Here is a 19300-nt window from a genome sequence, read left to right as displayed (position 1 = left end):
ACTGTTGTTTGTTTGTTTGTTAATTAGTTAGTTTATTTGCTTGTTTTATTCAATTTTAAATCATGCTTTTTATTTGTTCTTGTTTCTAATGTCTCTGTAAAGCACTTTGAATCACCTTGTTGTTGAATTGTGCTATACAAATAAACTTGCCTTGCCTATTGATATTAGATTCATTTCATTGCTGCTTTTTGGTCTTAGATTGGATTTGTTGTCAATAAGAAGTCAAAATCATTACAATTGTTTTCTAAAACGTGAATAATGTTTCTTTCCTCTTCAACGCATTCCCAGATCGTTATACAAGCAAAAATGTCATAAACAACATGCAACATATTTGTAAAATTACCCTGGATTCCTCTCTTTCTTTCTTACCTTGAGTACCAGTATGAACAACAGCAAGGCAGACATGACGGTGTACATCTGAGTCTGTCTGGCCAGGGGGTAGAAATCTGTGAAGGTATCCCGAGGGTGCTTCAGGTATGATGTCCATTGCTGTTTAGCTATTATGCAGCGGCACAGGTGTATTCCGAATACAGACGCTGCTAGAGACAGTTTACAGATACCCAGGAGTCTCCAGGCTGACAGCAGGTACCTATAGCCTTCTCTGAGGAAGCCCAATATGCCCCGAACGAGGAAATACAACACTAAGGCGAGGAGGATGATCTGGAACCACAAAGTGCCATTTTAAAAATGATACTAAAGGGAAAACGAAACAGCTGTAGTTCAAGGATTCATGGTTATGGGAATGTTTACCATTAGAAGAAGCTGCAGGTCCAGCCCTGTGATTGGCCACAATGTGATGACAATGAGGTCAAAGCTGGACTGGGCACGCTCAGAGACTGGGAACTCAAACAGGAAGGAAAAGACGGCCAGCAGGTTTGTGTTTACGTTATAGAGAGAGAATTCCACAAACACGGCGCGAGTCCTATAAACATGAACACAACAAAACACGCAGTTAGTGCACATGATAAGATCAGGAGCCCACATTTAAGCTGATAACAGTATTTGGTCATTTAAATTTCTGATTTACTGGCCCCACTGATATATCGGGCTCTAACCAAGCATCAAAATATTTCACATAGTTTCGGTCAGGTATCTGTTTTGATACTTTGATACTTCGTTGAGCTGATTATGTTATAGGTTTATTTTGTTAGAAGAATGACACTAACAATTATTGACAGGTTTACATGAAAATTCTTCCAGATGTGGGTCTTGGCCCAACTTAGAAGTGATTAACTTCTGGAATTGATCTGGGACCATAATTTTTTTTTTGGAAGGATTTGTTTTCCAAGCGTGAGTACTTGGGGACATTTTAATGTCTTTGAGAAATTATCATCAATATATCAAAGTAGACCAGAACCAGGGCCTGAAATCATGTCCATTGAAGGGATCTTCTGCCTTGGAGGAGGTATGTAGACTGCTCTTGTATTTTATTTATGGCAGGAAGTTTTATTTCAAATGAGAAATAAAGGGTACAAACAAAAAATGATTTGACGCAATTTTACTGAGTTATCATTCTTAGAAACAGTTGTTAAATGTTAGCCAACATTCTCAGTGCATTCAGCACTGGATTGTTTTCTGTGTCTTATTTTGATGTTTCATGTTTTACTGATTGTGCAGTGCTTTAATTACTGCAGGCTCCGGGGCAAATTGAGAAAACAGCTCATGATCTGACAGTAAACCTCCGCTCAAGATTTCTAAAGCAAAGGCCGCAGTTGTGTTTGATTCCAAACATTGTGAAATTATTAGCACAATAACATGTACCCAGTTTCTACTCCCTTGCAAATTGCCCCTAAATTTTGGAACAACCTGGTCAATGAAATCAATGAGCATGACCTCTTTCAGGTCATATTCTCACTCCCTCACTGCCAGATGATCTCACCCTTCGCTGGACCGGAAAGCATTTGTTTTTGGTCTTGGGCAAGGTTGGCATACACACCAGATGTGCAGCATGCCAACATCCAAGTGAACTCCACGTGGGCCAGAATATGGCATGTTTAACTGTTTACTGGACTGAACCAACTGGACTTTGCAGGTCAAACTGGCTCAGCTCAGTCCACAGCCACTGGTGTGAGTACATGTTTAAAAAATGCAAAACACTGTGCTGTCCTGAACAATACAAAGGAAAATGTGTTTTAATTATTTTGCTGTAACTCAGACTTTACATGTCCTACTGCTGTAGTCATGTCTTCACATGATCACTACCTAGAGTCGAGCCAGTGCAGCTGTTGCAGCTGCTTTAAGGAGGAGGCGGCTTCTTCCAGGCTTCTGTTCAGCTGGTGAACCACATCTCTGCTGTTATACACCCCCATCCGATCCAAACGCCACACCCTTGGAAAACGTGTGGGAGAAATTACAAAAGAGAAAGAAGTGAACAGGGGACATCAAAGAAAGCCAGATGTTAAAAACAAAACTAAGCAGAACATTAACATCCACCAGCTTGTCGTCAACCCATTTAGAATTAGATTTTGAGTTCATATCTACACCTTTTATGGATTTTTGCCTATTTGGCATAGCCAAATGGAAAAGCTCATAAAAGAAATCTGCAAGTCCAAAATGCATGTATGAGACTTTATCTGAAAAGTAATATCTTCCGTTTTCTCTTAGTCTATCTCTAACGCTAAACAGGTTACCAATGACCTGCAAATTAACAATAGTTAATAACTTTTAATAGCCACACAGACACAAGCAGGTTTTCAATAATTTCCTTACCAATCCGAATCCATGGCACCAAAAACTGTACTATTATCCTCTTCTTTACTTGGAGATATGACCAAGTGCTTTCCCCAGTAAGATGATGTGTTTTCTGACCTAAGAGAATCTGCTAATGGAAAAGTTTTGAAAAGATTACAATGACGTCCATCTGCATTTATTTCATCAGTTTACCCAGAAAAAAAGAATGCAATCATAAAACGCAATTCAGATAATAGTCAGGATCCTGAAATATTAAACATTATGTCTCTGACTCGGTAGTACTACTGAAGAAAGCTACACAAAGAAGCAAAAAATAGATTCAATAAGTCTGAGATGTGCTCTGTCAAAGAGCTCTGATGTAGCTCCAAACAAGTTCACATCTCAGTAAAGATAGTGGCCACAAAGAAATCTCACCCTGTGCGTCACGGATTTGTCTGAGCCTCAATGTGCCGAGTAACACGCTTCCTGTGTCTCTCAAGAGGGCAGACTCATCCAGGAGCCGTGGCAACATGGAGTCATGCAGCCACGCTAGAACATCTTCTCGGCTAAAAAAAACCCAAAAACACAAGGAAGGTTATTTGTCCCACGCGGACAAACAGGCTGAAGAGGAACATACAGGATGGTCGTGCCCACTCAGTAAGACTTAACACTATAATAGAAGACACTCTAGAGCTGAGCACAGGTAGTTTGTGATAGAATTTCACATCTGATCTCTTTTATTTTAAAGAAAATGACAAAATCAGGTGAAATCCTGAGAGAAAATCTGCTGCCATAAAATCCTTCCTAAGACTTCTCACAGTCTTATGAGTAAGTCAGCCTTTACAAATGAGAGCAGCAACAAGGTTTTGGAAACATTAAACCATGAAAATATTCCAGCTCTATTCATGTACATTCATACCTGCTGATGTTGTGGTACTCGGGTGTGTGTAGGGCTCGCTGCAGCTGAGTGCGCAGCCTGAGGCTGTGAGTGTCTTTGGCTGAGTCGGAATAGTTGAGAAGCACAACGACCAACAGGAAAAACATATAGACCAGAAAATTCTGAAAATAAGAGAAAAGAATTCTGTTATTGATCACCATTTAAAGATTTAAATATTGAAAGGAGACTCCAGCATCATCTCTCTCTAACCCACTATATTCTCTTCTTCACTGACCTTCAGCATCGTGTGCAGCATGTGGACCTTGCGGGCCTGGTGTCGGGCCTGAGACAGAGCAAAGCCCTGTGGAGGTCTCACCCTCGGTACCCGCTGGACCACTCTCTCCACCCTGGGGAACTCCACCAGCACATCCTGGTCCTCAGGACGCAGCCGGCGCACACACAGTGCGTAGTAAACTGCTTCACACAGCACCTGTGGGGCACATGGCAGATAACTTGTTATGCTAGGCAACCAATTTCAAAGTCCAGAATTTTGATGTTGCATTTACTCAACCCAAAGTCAAATGTGTGGTCCAAATCGATCCACTCTAAGGAACATTGGACAACCTACTATTAACACAACAACAGCCAGATGGCAATTTAGTGAAAATGGGTGTCTGAGACATTGAAAATATAGAAAAATCTTGTGGGAACAATCAACTTGTCCTTTCTGAACTCATCTCAAACATTTTAAGGGTCCAAAGTGGTGCAATAATACATTCTCTAACCCTGCTTTAAGTGTGTTTTTGACACTTAATGGTACTGTAACAACATAACATTATCAGGTTCTGAAGATGGTGTGGTGAATGTATGCCTTTTTAGATTCACAGCAGATATATGAAACAGCCTCAAGCAGCCAAACTGGCTCTAAAAGCGAATCAATCCCCATAGACGCCCACGTTAAAACCCCCAACATTACTGAAGCAAGAAAAAATGTTTAAAACATCTTTAAATACTCTAAAGTTAAGGACATGCGTGCTTTGACTAACACGTCCAAATAAAGTACTTCTGGATCAAGAAAAAAACCAAGACAGCAGTGAGCAAAACACTAAAAATGAGATTTCACAAAGGACTCTTCAAAATAATGGCTGATGTCATGGTGACCACATCTGTCTTTTATACAGTGTATGAGCTGCTGTCTTCATTTAGGGGCACTGTATCTTGTCACTTCACTTTAATTCAATTGATATAGGCCCAAATGACAACAAGAGTTTTATATTGTAAGTTAAAGAACATACAATAATACAGAGAAAACCCCAACAATCAAACAACTCCAGTGACTTGGCATGTACAGTGGGGCAAAAAAGTATTTAGTCAGCCACCGATTGTGCAAGTTCCCCCACCTAAAATGATGACAGAGGTCAGTAATTTGCACCAGAGGTACACTTCAACTGTGAGAGACAGAATGTGAAAAAAAAAAATCCATGAATCCACATGGTAGGATTTGTAAAGAATTTATTCGTAAATCAGGGTGGAAAATAAGTATTTGGTCAATAACAAAAATACAACTCAATACTTTGTAACATAACCTTTGTTGGCAATAACAGAGGTCAAACGTTTTCTATAGGTCTTTACCAGGTTTGCACACACAGTAGCTGGTATTTTGGCCCATTCCTCCATGCAGATCTTCTCGAGAGCAGTGATGTTTTGGGGCTGTCGCCGAGCAACACGGACTTTCAACTCCCGCCACAGATTTTCTATGGGGTTGAGGTCTGGAGACTGGCTAGGCCACTCCAGGACTTTCAAATGCTTCTTACGGAGCCACTCCTTTGTTGCCCGGGCGGTGTGTTTTGGATCATTGTCATGTTGGAAGACCCAGCCTCGTTTCATCTTCAAAGTTCTCACTGATGGAAGGAGGTTTTGGCTCAAAATCTCACGATACATGGCCCCATTCATTCTGTCCTTAACACGGATCAGTCGTCCTGTCCCCTTGGCAGAAAAACAGCCCCATAGCATGATGTTTCCACCCCCATGCTTCACAGTAGGTATGGTGTTCTTGGGATGCAACTCAGTATTCTTCCTCCTCCAAACACGACGAGTTGAGTTTATACCAAAAAGTTCTACTTTGGTTTCATCTGACCACATGACATTCTCCCAATCCTCTGCTGTATCATCCATGTGCTCTCTGGCAAACTTCAGACGGGCCTGGACATGCACTGGCTTCAGCAGCGGAACACGTCTGGCACTGCGGGATTTGATTCCCTGCCGTTGTAGTGTGTTACTGATGGTGACCTTTGTTACTTTGGTCCCAGCTCTCTGCAGGTCATTCACCAGGTCCCCCCGTGTGGTTCTGGGATCTTTGCTCACCGTTCTCATGATCATTTTGACCCCACGGGATGAGATCTTGCGTGGAGCCCCAGATCGAGGGAGATTATCAGTGGTCTTGTATGTCTTCCATTTTCTGATGATTGCTCCCACAGTTGATTTTTTCACACCAAGCTGCTTGCCTATTGTAGATTCACTCTTCCCAGTCTGGTGCAGGTCTACAATACTTTTCCTGGTGTCCTTCGAAAGCTCTTTGGTCTTGGCCATGGCGGAGTTTGGAGTCTGACTGTTTGAGGCTGTGGACAGGTGTCTTTTATACAGATGATGAGTTCAAACAGGTACCATTCATACAGGTAACGAGTGGGGGACAGAAAAGCTTCTTACAGAAGACGTTACAGGTCTGTGAGAGCCAGAGATTTTCCTTGTTTGAGGTGACCAAATACTTATTTTCCACCCTGATTTACGAATAAATTCTTTACAAATCCTACCATGTGAATTCATGGATTTTTTTTTCACATTCTGTCTCTCACAGTTGAAGTGTACCTCTGGTGCAAATTACTGACCTCTGTCATCATTTTAAGTGGGGGAACTTGCACAATCGGTGGCTGACTAAATACTTTTTTGCCCCACTGTAGTTGGGGAAAAAATGGGAAGAAAAAAACTCTTAACAGGAAGAAACCTCTGGAAAAACCAGGGAGAGGCTGAGACAGGACAAAAGACACACTATGAAATCTTTGCAAAACCACGTGTCTTTACCTTAATTGGCTCCAACAGTAGAAATGAGCAGAAGAAACTAGCAAAGCAGGAGATTAACCACATCATGGCAACATTCTGACTGAACCCATAGCCAGCCCAAACTGAAACACCATTGGCCAGAGCGATTCCTGCCCAGCTGCCCCACATGGCAGCACGTCCACACCAAGGTGGAAACCGTCTTGGACGACACACATCTGTTACAACTGTGAAAAGAAGAATACGGTGCCAAAGACAAAACAAATACAAATCATCAGGCACTGAAAACTTTAGGAAGTATTTAAGCGTAAAACTACTTAACTGAAAAAAACGAGCATTTTAATGATCCTTTTAGACTCTTTGAAGGTTATTTTGCACTTTGCAAAAGAAAGCAGAGTTCTTGGAGACTTTGAGTCTTCAAGGACTTCAAAGTCTTTTCGATTAGTAACGTAATTAGTAAATATATCAAGTTTCCAGAGAAAGAATAAATGACATTGTAAGTTTGATGCCTTTTCAATTTACCTTTTCTATCGCAACCAAGGACATGTCACTTATCAAACATTGAGACTGCAAAACGAAAGCACAATGCACACACACGCTGGTTTCACATCAAAGCACAACTATAAAGGCTCAGTCACACATCTGGCAGTACAAGACTGATTACTCTGTGAAAGTAACAGCCTTTTTTCTTTTTAAGAGTAATCACCAAACTTTGCTTTACCTAATGAGAGTTATAAGCCTTCTAAAACCCTTGGATAGGTGATTTATGTGTCCTCTCTTACTAATCTAAACAAAGAGACAGCAGGAAACTTTAAAAATAGAACATCTATGGGGGCAAATAACATCTGGATGGTCTTTTAAAGGGACAGTTCAAATCAAAATGTAAAAATCAAATCTGCATATTTTTTCCCTGGGCTGTAGTACTATTTATTATAAAAGTCTGCCTTCTCTTAATTTCTATTTTACAAGTCAGTATTTTACAAATAAAATATTTAATTTTGAGAATAATTTTCTGAATAAACTATGAATCTTTAAAATTTGGTGAGACTGTTTAGTGCATTCCTAATTGTAATTCTTCAAAGTTTAATCAGTAAATTTGAATTTTACTAGATAATTCAAACTGCCTGCACACACACCTGTGTTTGAGGTGAAGGCTGTCTTTGGTGGGTCCCGCCTCACAGATTCCAGAAGAAGAGGGTCATTCAGCTTTGTCAGGAGAATCACTTCAGTCTTATCTTCAAAAATGCTCGACCTGCGACACAAACAGTGGCAACACAAAATCAAGCGAATCTACACAGGTCTCAAACGATTCTGGGGAATTCCTTGTCCAGAATATAACTTACAGGTCAGCCATCTCGCTTTCATCTGCCTGAGGAAAGAAGTTCTGTCCGTCTGCCAGTATGTGCTTGATCAGATCTTCATCTATAAGAAGACAGTGTGAAACTGGATCATCATACACATTCATTAAATTCAGTCACTAAACGAACTCGCTGCCATGTCTTTCTGGGGTTTCTGAAATGTAACGTGTTAACTTTTCTCAGTTATTAACATGGTCATAACCGATCCAACTACTCAGCTATGACAGAAAACCGCTACTGAAGATGCGCTCTATGATTACAGACACAATTTGTGTAATTCTGCCTCTCTGCACTACCTCCGAGGATTTTAAACCAAACAATCAATCTGTGATTGAAGTGACTTTAATCTTTAATTCAAGGGGCTTTAAAGAAGATTTGCATGAACTATTCAGGAATTACAGCAATTTTTACAAGAGTCAAAAAAAGAGTCAAAAAGAAGCAGTTTCATGGCCTGTTTTCTTGTTATTTCATGACAAATCAAGCAGAATATCTTGAAGCTGATTCAAAGCATTGAATTGGTATTTTGTAGTTTTTCAGTGTAATGTTGAAATGTAATGTTTCTACTTCCTTTAGGGTCTGTATGATCCTCCTTTGTTGCACCAAACCTCTTCATATGCTTCTCCTGAGGCCTCTTTTCCCCTTGTTTGGCAGCTCCATATTCATACATCATACACACACATTTTTCTAGTATATCCACTGTCCCTCCTCTGTACATGTCCAAATCTTAGCCTTGCTTCTCTAATTTTGTCTAGGTGGCTGCAGTAAAACCCCGGCAGAGCATCACAGTGGAGGAAGTACAGTCCCTCGCTATAACGCGGTTCACTTTTCGTGGCCTCGCTGTTTCGCAGATTTTTTATTTGTGGAATTTTGCATGTTTTTGGGTTGTTGGTTTTTTTAACAGCGCATTGTGTTCTGCATCCTGTTTGGCTGTGGACCATTGTCAATTAATCTCCTCCGTGCCGTGTCACCTGTACAGTACAGAATGTGTTCAGCTTGTCAAATTTACATAAATCTTCGATCCCTAGCAGTGTGACTCTGAAGTGCTGAAACTGAAACTGTGCTCTGAAGTGAGAAACAAAACAGTCAGATAAGTCAAACTTTACTGAACTCATTCTTCTTGCTTCCTCTACTTCTGTACCATTGAATCATTAATGTTGCATTCTCTGGCAGCTGCTCTATTAACATGTTCTGGACCTGAAAACAGGGTTTGATCTTTGTTTTCATCCTATAATACTGGACTTATTTTTCTATGAAGGTTTGAGCTTCTTGTTTAAACAAGAGAGAAAAGTGTGAAAATGTTCATGCCTGTCTGAGAAAACTGTCTAAAGTGTGTAGTGACTAGTGAGGGATTTTACAGCCTTAAAACTTCTATAATAATTGTAAAAAATAAAGTTGGCTACTTTAATTTCACCTATCACAGGTTATTTTTAGAGCGTAACTCCCGCGATAAACGAGGGACCACTGTACCGCATTTGGTGATGTCCACTGATTCTTGATGTCAACTAAAGTGCTTTTATTCAACAATCAAAAACACTCCTTGTGTTTTAAAATTATGTTCTAATTTCTTAAATAAAAACTATTGCATTACTTTTCCTAAATCCCTTGAATTCAAACTGAAAGTCCGCAGTTCAATCTCATCTTCATTTTTTGGGCATAAAATCCACTGTGGTGTGATGCAAAGACAAACCACCAAAATAACTTACTGTCCAAAAACAGTTAGACTATATGAAAATAAATGAATGATTATTTATTGTGCATTTTGTGTGTAGTTTATTTTCCTAAAAAGAAATGAAAAACAAAAAAAGATGAATCTGACATTACTACTATAGTTTTTAATGCAATATTTGCTTTTATAGCCTTATTGTTTGTCTTTCTTTAGATTTTCTGCAGATATTGCTGTACATTTAATTCCACAACATTCATCAAGTGAAAATCTGCTTTCATCACATTTAGCTCAGGCCATTATGAGACACTGCATACAACTTCTAACGATCTGTTGTCCATTTATGGCCTTTTTAAGAAAACTAAATTCAGTGTTTCTGAAGTGTTTTTGCAAATATCCCACTTTTGCTCAGAAAACGTTTGATTTAATACTGCAGCCTGTTTGCTTCAGTTACCTGAAGAGGTGAAATATTTGTTGCGTTGCTCGGCGCCTTCTTCATCATCAGGGTTAAAGGCCATGTCCACACCGAGGTGCCTGCTGCCCTGACCCCTCTTCAGCCTGGGCATTCCTGCCCCGTGCCCAGCGCCTCCAACCACCGAAGTGTCACTCAGCAGCTCTGGCCAGTCCCTGTCCTCTGTCTCCTCCTCTACCATGTCCCAGCTCTCCTCACTAAAATGCACAATGAGTAATGTTTGTGACTCAGACCAACTTTAGCAAATAATTCATTTGCTCTGAAGGTCATTCCAACAAAACAAGTTTGTCAGAGAAGAATAACGTTGTTGTCATTATTCTGATAAAATTGTTGCTTTCGAATTTAGAGTTGTTTGGTGAAGAAAATGTTTCGCTCACTTCAAATTCAAAAGATAGTTATTGTTAAAAAAAAACGTATATTTTTTTAAACTTTCACATCTCTTGCAGATCACATAAGATGAGCCATTTCCACTTTATTCGTTGATTCTCACAGCTTGCTATTCCACTACATCTGTTTTCCAACAAACAGGTCGTTACCTGAAATAAATATGCTTACCTTTTAGTTGATGGAGTGGGCAAGTCCACGTTGGTCTCCTCTGAGTTGGTCTGAGGAAACAGAGATGATGGATGGAGAGAGAGACAAACATTAATGACCTGAAAAGGTGAAAGTAGAATCTTTCCCAAATGTGACTTTTAAACCCCGTGTTTTCGTGACAGACTTTACCTCGCCATTAAAAAAGAGGAAGGAACTTCCAGCCATGGAGTTGTCCAGGAAGTCATCGATCTCCACTGACTCCTGGTCCACTTGTTGTGGCACCTGCTCCACGGTCACACACTATTGTTTACAGATACACAATGACAGAGGAAATATTCTGCTTTATCCAGGGCCTTTGAAAGACAAGAAAGCTTGATCATATATCACATTTGGTAAGGTTTGGGTTACCTTGCTGCGGCTCATTCTGAACAGCGTGAAAACAAGCAAGTAGAGAGGGTAGACGATCAGACAGGTGACCACGCCTGCTGCCACTGTCTCGCCGTTTAATGATGAAGACCTTGACACAGCCCTCGGGCTGAAGGACATGATTGCATTCATTAGAAGTTGCATGGTGGGAATTTACAAAGAGAGACAGACAAGACAAAAAAACCCCGTCACACCCATTCACGCACCCGTATCGCTTGTCCACCACAATGCTGTACCACAGAGTGTTGGCCAACAGGAAGAGCTGGAGTAACAAAGCACAGCACGTGGCTCTCTGCAGGCGGGTGAACGGGCTCCGGGTGGGCCTCTCCCACAGCGAAACCCACAGGTGACTCTCACACAGTGCCCTCTGCAGCTCATACCGCAGGAGGCGAGGCAGCTGAAGAAGCACAGCCTCCTCTGGGAGCAAAAAATAGAAAGCGAACAAGCTTGCATTATGCATCAAGCAGTTGTTTTGCTACACTCAATCTTTAATTATTTAATTACATGCCACCTAATCGCAGTTCCTTACCTGAAGCCTCCACCTCCATCTCCACCTGTCCATGAGTTCTCTCGTTGTCCACTGACAGCCAGTCTTCCACCAGGAAATAGTGGCTGCTTCCTGTCTGCAAGTCTTTTACCAAGACATACTGTAGCTTCCATGCTGGAGACAGACCTGAAGAAGGGGCAGCAAATAATGGTTAAATGATGGATAAACATTAATATACAGACTCTGCTTGGGCTCCTTCTGTTGTGTGTCTCTTTACCTTTATTGTCATGCCAAATACGTATTTTCCAGACATTGCCCAAGCTGGTGTCTGTCGCAATATGAAAGATGTCGAGTGCATTGCGGGCAAAAGCCCCTCTGCTGTCGAGATGGCGATGTCCGCTACGGCTTTCACGCCCATATAAACTGATTCCCACGTGAGCCGTGGTGCCTGGATGGAAGAGAGAGGCAGTTTGCATGAATTCTCTTCATTTCTTGATGTAGGAATTGATTTTATTGAGTTTAAAATTTGAAGTTGAACTGTTATGATTTGCCTTATTTTCTGTCATACACACACTGTTACAGTGACACATGACGCTCATATTGAACATATTGGCAAAGTTTCAAAAATGACGTCAAAACGACATCTACCTGTTACGTCGTTTTATCTCACCTGCCCCTTGGTTCCAGCCAGTTTTCACCTGGACCTCATACTTAAAGAGTCCATCTCGGCCACAGAGTGGAACCACACCAGCACGCCGTAGATCCAGCTGGTCCAACTTGTGTAAGATAGCCGCTGCTACAATATAGCATATTAAGCCCAATAGACACACCAACAGCACGACCAGGCTTGGTGCCCCTGAACGCTCCTGAAGGAGGGGGGAAATGGTTTAAGTGGTTTTGTTTATTTAGTGCACATCCACAAATTGTGACTGGTATTTAGTGAGATACTGACTGGCAGTTTAAAACTGATGGCATTGGTTGGCACAAACAGGCCTGCGGCGAAGGATGTGAGGTGCTTGGTACGGCAAACCGCCCTGCTGGCGTTGGTCTCTGCTAATGGCACCATGCCATCTGTCCGCCACTGCTTTTCACTCTCACTGAAGTACTGACACAGAGAAGCAAACACCCCGACCTCCAGACGAACATCCACGGGCAGAGACTCAGAGCTGCAGGGCGTACTCACGTTGATGAAGTAGTCCAGAGTGGTGTCGTAGGTCCTATTTAGCAACAGTGACATTTTTGGAGATAAACAGGAGACAAGGACAGGAGATGTCAGCCATAGCAAAGTTACTGCATATTTAATGCGCACTGTATTATAACGCTGCAAATGAACAGAGTTCTTACTCTGGTGACAGGAAGAAGGTGTAGTCCCTGTGGTCAAGATCTTGCCCGCTGGTCATATTGAGAGTGATACGTTTTGTGTCTGTGCAGTTGAACTCATTGGGTTGTTCGTGGGAATGGAGGTAGGCGGTGATGAATGGCTCCTCTTTGTCATTCTTTTCTCTTTCATACTTTTCTTTTAAATCTAGAAAAGAAATGAAAATAATGACAGTAACACCAACACAAAAATACACAGTCAGTAAAGAAACAAACAAAGACACAATTTACATTTAGAAGTACAAACTTAGTCACCAAATGACAAGACCAGACAGCTTTACAATATACAAAATGAACTCAAGTTCACTCGCCCTGTTATTTCATCTATACTATATAAAGTACATAATTTTATTGTCTGGCCATTGACATAGCTGTATGTTCGCAAACCCATTCAGAATCCATACCGAGGCATTCATATGCTGCAGTTAAGTACTGCACAGAGTCACAATTATATATTTCTGGCAATATAATAACATATGTATCTTTTAATTTGAACTATAATAGATGCTAAAAACAACACGAAATCCTTTTTTTCATTCATTCCTAAAGAAAAAAAATGCTAAATTCCAGTTACTTGGACAATAAATATACATTTAAAACACCTCCAAATGATTATTAGCTTAATCATCAAGCAGCTCAGACTGAGCAGTGTGGAGACAAAGTCAGAGAGGCAAGGCTGACACGGTCTGAAGATGCACAAAGGAGGACAGTCAATGTATTGGACAAATCAGGAGGAAAAGAGGAAGACCACAGAAAAGATTCATGGTTATAGTGAAGGAGGACATGCAGAGGATTGATGTGACAGAGGAGGATGCTAGGGACAGGGTGAGGTGGAGGCAGATGATCTGCTGTGGCATCAAATAAGGGGACAAACCAAAAGAACGAAACCAAGAGATCAAGCATATTTTTGTATTAAAGAAATTAATTTGCTCAGTTCTACCTACTAATGTTTGTGATAAATGTGAGTGCTCACCTTGGATGGTGAAGTTGAGCTGCACAAACAGCCCTGCCTGTCTGTTGCTGTTTCCTGCGCTGACCCTAACGATGACAGAGTCACAGTGGCTGATGTTAACGGCCCCCGCTGTGGGTACTCCTCCAGTACCAGAACCTTCAGAACCCAGCTCTCCAATGCTACTATTGTTAATGGCAACTGTGATGGCCAGACTATCATCAAGACCAGAGATTGGGATCTGGGTTCCATTTTCAGTGCGAAACTCCATGGATGCCACCTCGGTAGAGATGGTGTAGTTGGCAACATAGTTGAAGGGGAACGGGTTGGACTCCACCTGGATGGAAAAAGTTAATAAAGTCAGTAAAAGTGAACGTGAGGATCTTTTATCTGAAAACAGAATTTGAAAAAGACCAAAGAGAAGGACACAGTTCAGGCAAACTCTTTCAGTGAATGTGCTGATGACAGACTTCGGCACAAACAGCTTTCACGCTGCCAAGTTCTTTGACAGCCATCTAAGGAGAAGGTTCAAAAGAAGAATTTTGTACTTGACTCAGACGTTTCTGCTCTTTTAAGTGTTTTCTGATGTTCAAAGAATGATGTCAGTGTATGTACAAGTAATCCCTGTAGGGCCAAAAGCTCGGACCTCAGAAAGCTGCTTGAGTTTTATTCTACTCGAGAGTCTGGTTGACAATAACATGAACAAACCTGAAAAAGTAGCTGCATGATGCTTTTTCCAGCAGCAGCTCTGCCCAGACTTTTATTGAAAGCTCGGGGGATGGAGAACAGCTGGCACTCTGGTAAAATGAAGAGAGAGGAAATTAAACACTGTCATCATGCACATGATTCTTCACAGTTACAGTTTATAATGTCCAACTTTCTGCAGTTTATAGTGAAAAATTCCAACCTGAGACACTAAATGCACAAACAAACCTGGACTGTTGTTGCCATGGTAGCAGAGGAGACTCTGGGGGTCTGCCAGTTTTCCCGTAGCAGCTATCTCAGCTCCCCTCAGAACGAGAGGCTCCTCGTTGAGTACGCGGCCGTGCATGAGGATCAACATGAGCACCGAGGACAGACTGTAAGCCTTTGCTGCCACACGCAGAGGGTGTGGCTCCAGTGTGTCTAACACGGCGTTTCCATACTCTTCACCAGAGGAAGAAGGGGTTGAGATGGACGGGGGTGAGGGGGAATCCAAATAAGCATGGAGGTACGAGTAGGAAGCTGACTGACTGACTTGATGGATCAGATCACCTTGTAAAAAAAGGAGAAAATATGACATACGATAAATTAAAAAAAATAAATAAAAAGACCAAACTTAACTAGTTTGTTCTTGAACTGTTGGTGCGCACAGTATTGGTGACTGCTCATTTATTTAAGGAAAAATAAAATCATAAATAGATTTTTGAGAGCAGATTCATTCAGTTATGTAATCTACTCAACAACACCACTTACTAGAATTTGGAAGCGTTGTGTTAGTGAGCATTACACGGCTCTAGTTTAGCTGAATTTACACAAATTCACTGCTTTTAGACCAATAAATAAACCAATTTTTAGTTCCTTTATAGATCACCTATTTTATTTAGTCATAAGTAAGAGCAGTTAGAAAGCTATATCCTCAACTTAACAAAAAATACACAAAGATATCTGACTGGGTAGAAGTTCCTAATTAGTGTTGCAGTTAGAGCCTCATGTAGAAATGAGCAACACTGTCCTAATAATGCATTTACAGTGACACAGCAGTTTCGTTCTTACCCATGATGTTCAGGATGTTGTCAGCTATTTCAGTCGGAGTGACGACGCCCTGCTTGGTGTCTGTCTGCAGAATGTCCAGCATGGACTCCAGCTTGTTCAGAGTGCTGTTCTGACACTCCTCACAGATGAACTCTCGACTTACCGCCTGGAAAAAAGATGCATGCACATTCACTCGTAACTGATTTGTTTGTATTCTTGGCTCTCCTCTTCTGTTAATAGCCTTAATAATTTCCTTTAAAAATGACCCCGTTTTCTCTCATCCTGCTCACCGTGCACTGTGCAAGAGCAGCGGAGGTCTGCTGGATATCGCTCACAGTTGTCAGATCCAGAGCAGTCAGAGCTCTTGTGATGTTGCTGCGGACTCTGACTCTATGATTGCGCTCATCTTGGGATACGCGTGACGACCGACTGGTCTGCTCATACTGGAAGAAAGTAAATGCCGATATAATTACTCCTCATGTGTTATCAGCTGTTGTGTGACTTGACAAATGATTGCATTAATCGCTGTTTTATGGCTAGGCCTCTCTTACCTCATTTAGGACTGTAATAAGAACCAATGATAACTCTCTGACCCTCTGGGAATCTCCCTGCTCCAGCAGCTTTTTGAGTTTGCTGTCTGTCAGATCAGAAAGCCAGTGGGGAAGACTGCTGTATCCAGAAGGTGGATCTGGCAGTACAACCTCAATGGTCCTGGACACAAACAGGAAAAAAAACAACTGAATATAGAATTTGAAACTTCACTATATGCACGTGGAACAGCAGTCACTGGTGAACAAGAAGAGCAACAATAACAGTCATGTTGCTTCTAGATGCCATGAAACTCAACAACTGAGCAAATACCTTGGGGATTGTAGTGATTCCTTGAAACATTTCAGTAATATAACACCATGGTAGCTAAAAGTGACTCAAAAAGATTCAGACTGAAATCTCCTCATAAGTGAACTAAACCGAGTAAAGTAGAGTTACTTGTTAAGAGGCATGATGGCAGCTCCCTGGTGGTCCTCCACTGTGATGTACACGTATACATGATGTTGGGCTATGCTGAAACCTGGAGGCAGGAAGGCCGAGTGCTCTGGACTGCTTCCTTTGTACACGCAAAAGTCCTCACAGTATTCTTCTTTGCAGCGTGTCACTAGCAGACTGTACAGCAATGTAGTTTCAGAGTCACCCAGATCACTGTAACCTAAAGGGTTAAAATCAATGCAGGGTCAAAAGACAACAATCCCTATAAAGGATATGATAATTAAAAAGATTTAAGTCACATTTCCTTCTTCCTACCAGAGCAGTTGAAGTGTACGCGGTCCAGCAGTGTGCGTATCCTCCTGCCTTCACCATCAAGATCCGCGTAGGCCACTCCTGCCTCCCCTCCAGCTCTCAGGTGACATTCCCCACCAGCCGGGGCCTTGTTGTGATGCAGTGTGATAGAAGCAGCGCCCTCGCCATTTAAGCTGCTGTCAGTCACATGCAGGGTGAACACATAGGAATCATTATGCCGCAGGACCCCCTGCCGTAGCACCAGATTCATACCGTCGCTTCCTGTCGTGGTGGAGGAGGAGTCTAGGACCAGAGTCTCATTCTTTAGCGTCATGGCACTCCAGCGCTAAGACAGAGAAGGAAAACAGCCTATAACTCTCTGCTCTTGATATTAGTGACATCAGTGATATCAGTGACACCAGTGTGCTTTTTCCTGCTTGAGTTGCAGTTGAAAAGATGAGTTGGGAATAAAAGGCACGCCATTATAAAACAGTTTGACAGTTGGCCGGATAATCAGATGAAAATTTTCAAGCGGCAAAACACAACTTTTCAAACAGCTCAACCACCACACAAACAAACTGTTTCGTATGGCGTTATTTTTGTGCCACTATTCTTAGCGCACTTAAAAAAAAATTTGCAGGTGCAAGTGTTGCATTTTGAGGAGAAATTTATTTTGAAATGCAAATGCAAAAACTGAGCAACAGGGGCTGCTATCGTGTGTGTGTATGGATAATAGCAAACACCGAAATAAATTTTTTGCACGCAGCAATGAATTTTGTTCACTCAAATTTAGCTTTTCTTCGCTCAAAATAAATTTCTCCTCAAAATGCAACACTTGCACCTGCAATTTTTTTTTTTACGTGCGCTCAATTTCTTCTTTTCGCTCAGAATAGTGGCACAAAAATAACGCCATAGTTTCGGTGTAGTTCTTCTCAAAACTGAGGAGCTAAATGTAAATCTGCGAGAGGAAAAAAAAATGTAACAGAGATGGAGAAATATGTAAGAAAGAGTGGACAGGAGACTGAGATAAGAGATCATTTTCAAAAGGTAGGAACTGCTCAGCGAGTGGAAACTTTATAGACAAGAATGTCCTCATTTGTTTTAGATATTGTATCCAGACATAATGCTTTGATAAATTATGTTTTTGTGAAAATATCGCATGAACATTTTCACACTTTTCTCTCTTGTTTAAAGACTCAACGTTCAAACCTTTGTAGAAAAATAATTACAGAATGAAACCAAAGGCACTCGTAGGTGCAGTTGACGGTGCAAAACGTTTCACTGACATTTTTGCGATTGTTGGAGAAAACTTACAAACATACAGTACAGCACTGCAGAGTCACACTGCTAGCGATAGAAGATTTAGATAATTTGATAAGCTGAACGCATTCTATACTGTACAGGAGACACAGCACAAGACTGACTGACAATGGTCTACAGCCAATCAGAACGCAGAAAACAATGCAGTGTAAAGAACAACAACCCCAAAACAAAAAAAACACGCAAAATTGCACAAAAAAATCCAGGAAACAGCAAGACCGCAAAAGGTGAACCGCGTTATAGCGAGGGACCACTGTACTCGGATAAAAGTTTACAGCGACACGCTTTGTTGGACTGGTTACATCTAGAGTAGTGTTACTAGACATGAGGGAGGCATTCTGATGTAACTCTCACCAATAAGTGTATTCCTTAAAATGTCAAACTATGCCCTTTAAAGATGGATAGCTTTTAAATCATCATGATAATAAAATAGGTATTCTTAAAGTGCTCAAAATTTATGTGTACAATATTTCTAAAGCGTCCACATGCATGACAAACCTGACATTTTTCTTAGGAGACAGACAAGTTAAGTTACTTATAACTTAGAATTGCATTAAGTACTGTATAAATGATTAAACGTTAAAACTGATGATGTGTAAGTGAGACAAAACTTGCTAAAGTTTTTTCTTTTCAAGCTGATGGATCTTTCCCTTTACTAAAGACATATTAGTATGTAATGACTACACATATTGAGTCAGATATGTGTAGAGAGTCCAAAATTCAAATATACTCCAGTCAGTATGGAAAGTATAGTGTAATCCTAACAAAGTGACATTGGTTATACTGCAGCTGAGCAATGTCAGCTGGTAGGTGCAGTTCAAACTCCAGAAACTCAATGATTGTTTTGTCTTTCAAATTGTTTCCTTATGTAAGTTCAACACAACATATTTTCTCTGGCTCAGCTTAAGGGATGACCTCATTCTCACGCCCACACACTACTGCCTGCATCACGAATCCCAGGGAAAGTCTGAATTAAGGAGAGAGGTGGGGCAGCAGAAGAAGAAAGAGAAGAAAGGGACGTGGAAACGTTGACTTCACTGTTGCTTCTGTGGTGCCGTGACCTCATTTTGCTGAGACATAGAAAGACATTTTTAGCCAGATTCT

At 41.2% G+C, this 19300-nt stretch overlaps 1 protein-coding gene across 2 annotated transcripts in view; it reads right to left on the bottom strand.

Annotated features, from left to right (window-relative positions):
- pkd1a (polycystic kidney disease 1a) overlaps positions 1 to 19300 on the bottom strand; it is an 85344-nt gene that overhangs the window by 9679 nt on the left and 56365 nt on the right. Inside the window, exons 26-53 of one of the 2 annotated variants that reach the window (XM_086296555.1) lie at positions 16901 to 17222; positions 16589 to 16805; positions 16153 to 16312; positions 15892 to 16044; positions 15623 to 15767; positions 14801 to 15121; positions 14576 to 14664; positions 13892 to 14204; positions 12886 to 13066; positions 12494 to 12758; positions 12212 to 12407; positions 11819 to 11989; positions 11584 to 11727; positions 11261 to 11471; positions 11037 to 11163; positions 10818 to 10928; positions 10650 to 10699; positions 10077 to 10291; positions 7945 to 8023; positions 7738 to 7853; positions 6626 to 6828; positions 3843 to 4037; positions 3590 to 3729; positions 3106 to 3236; positions 2710 to 2821; positions 2203 to 2328; positions 751 to 922; positions 370 to 660 (exon numbers count right to left, since the gene is read on the bottom strand). In XM_086296555.1, coding sequence (XP_086152681.1) covers positions 370 to 660; positions 751 to 922; positions 2203 to 2328; positions 2710 to 2821; positions 3106 to 3236; positions 3590 to 3729; positions 3843 to 4037; positions 6626 to 6828; positions 7738 to 7853; positions 7945 to 8023; positions 10077 to 10291; positions 10650 to 10699; positions 10818 to 10928; positions 11037 to 11163; positions 11261 to 11471; positions 11584 to 11727; positions 11819 to 11989; positions 12212 to 12407; positions 12494 to 12758; positions 12886 to 13066; positions 13892 to 14204; positions 14576 to 14664; positions 14801 to 15121; positions 15623 to 15767; positions 15892 to 16044; positions 16153 to 16312; positions 16589 to 16805; positions 16901 to 17222 — 4956 coding nt within the window. The remainder of the gene's footprint in view (positions 1 to 369; positions 661 to 750; positions 923 to 2202; positions 2329 to 2709; positions 2822 to 3105; positions 3237 to 3589; positions 3730 to 3842; positions 4038 to 6625; positions 6829 to 7737; positions 7854 to 7944; positions 8024 to 10076; positions 10292 to 10649; positions 10700 to 10817; positions 10929 to 11036; positions 11164 to 11260; positions 11472 to 11583; positions 11728 to 11818; positions 11990 to 12211; positions 12408 to 12493; positions 12759 to 12885; positions 13067 to 13891; positions 14205 to 14575; positions 14665 to 14800; positions 15122 to 15622; positions 15768 to 15891; positions 16045 to 16152; positions 16313 to 16588; positions 16806 to 16900; positions 17223 to 19300) is intronic. The other variant, XM_086296556.1, reaches the window with a different exon arrangement.

The sequence above is a fragment of the Aulonocara sp. 'chitande type north' Nkhata Bay genome, linkage group LG6, assembly GCF_057382095.1.
Source record: "Aulonocara sp. 'chitande type north' Nkhata Bay isolate Kocher_YH1m ecotype deep benthic linkage group LG6, A_spYH_male_GT1.1, whole genome shotgun sequence".
Lineage (NCBI taxonomy): Eukaryota > Metazoa > Chordata > Actinopteri > Cichliformes > Cichlidae > Aulonocara > Aulonocara sp. 'chitande type north' Nkhata Bay.
Note: the sequence above shows the minus strand (reverse complement) of the source record. Positions and strands in the feature narration are given on the sequence as shown.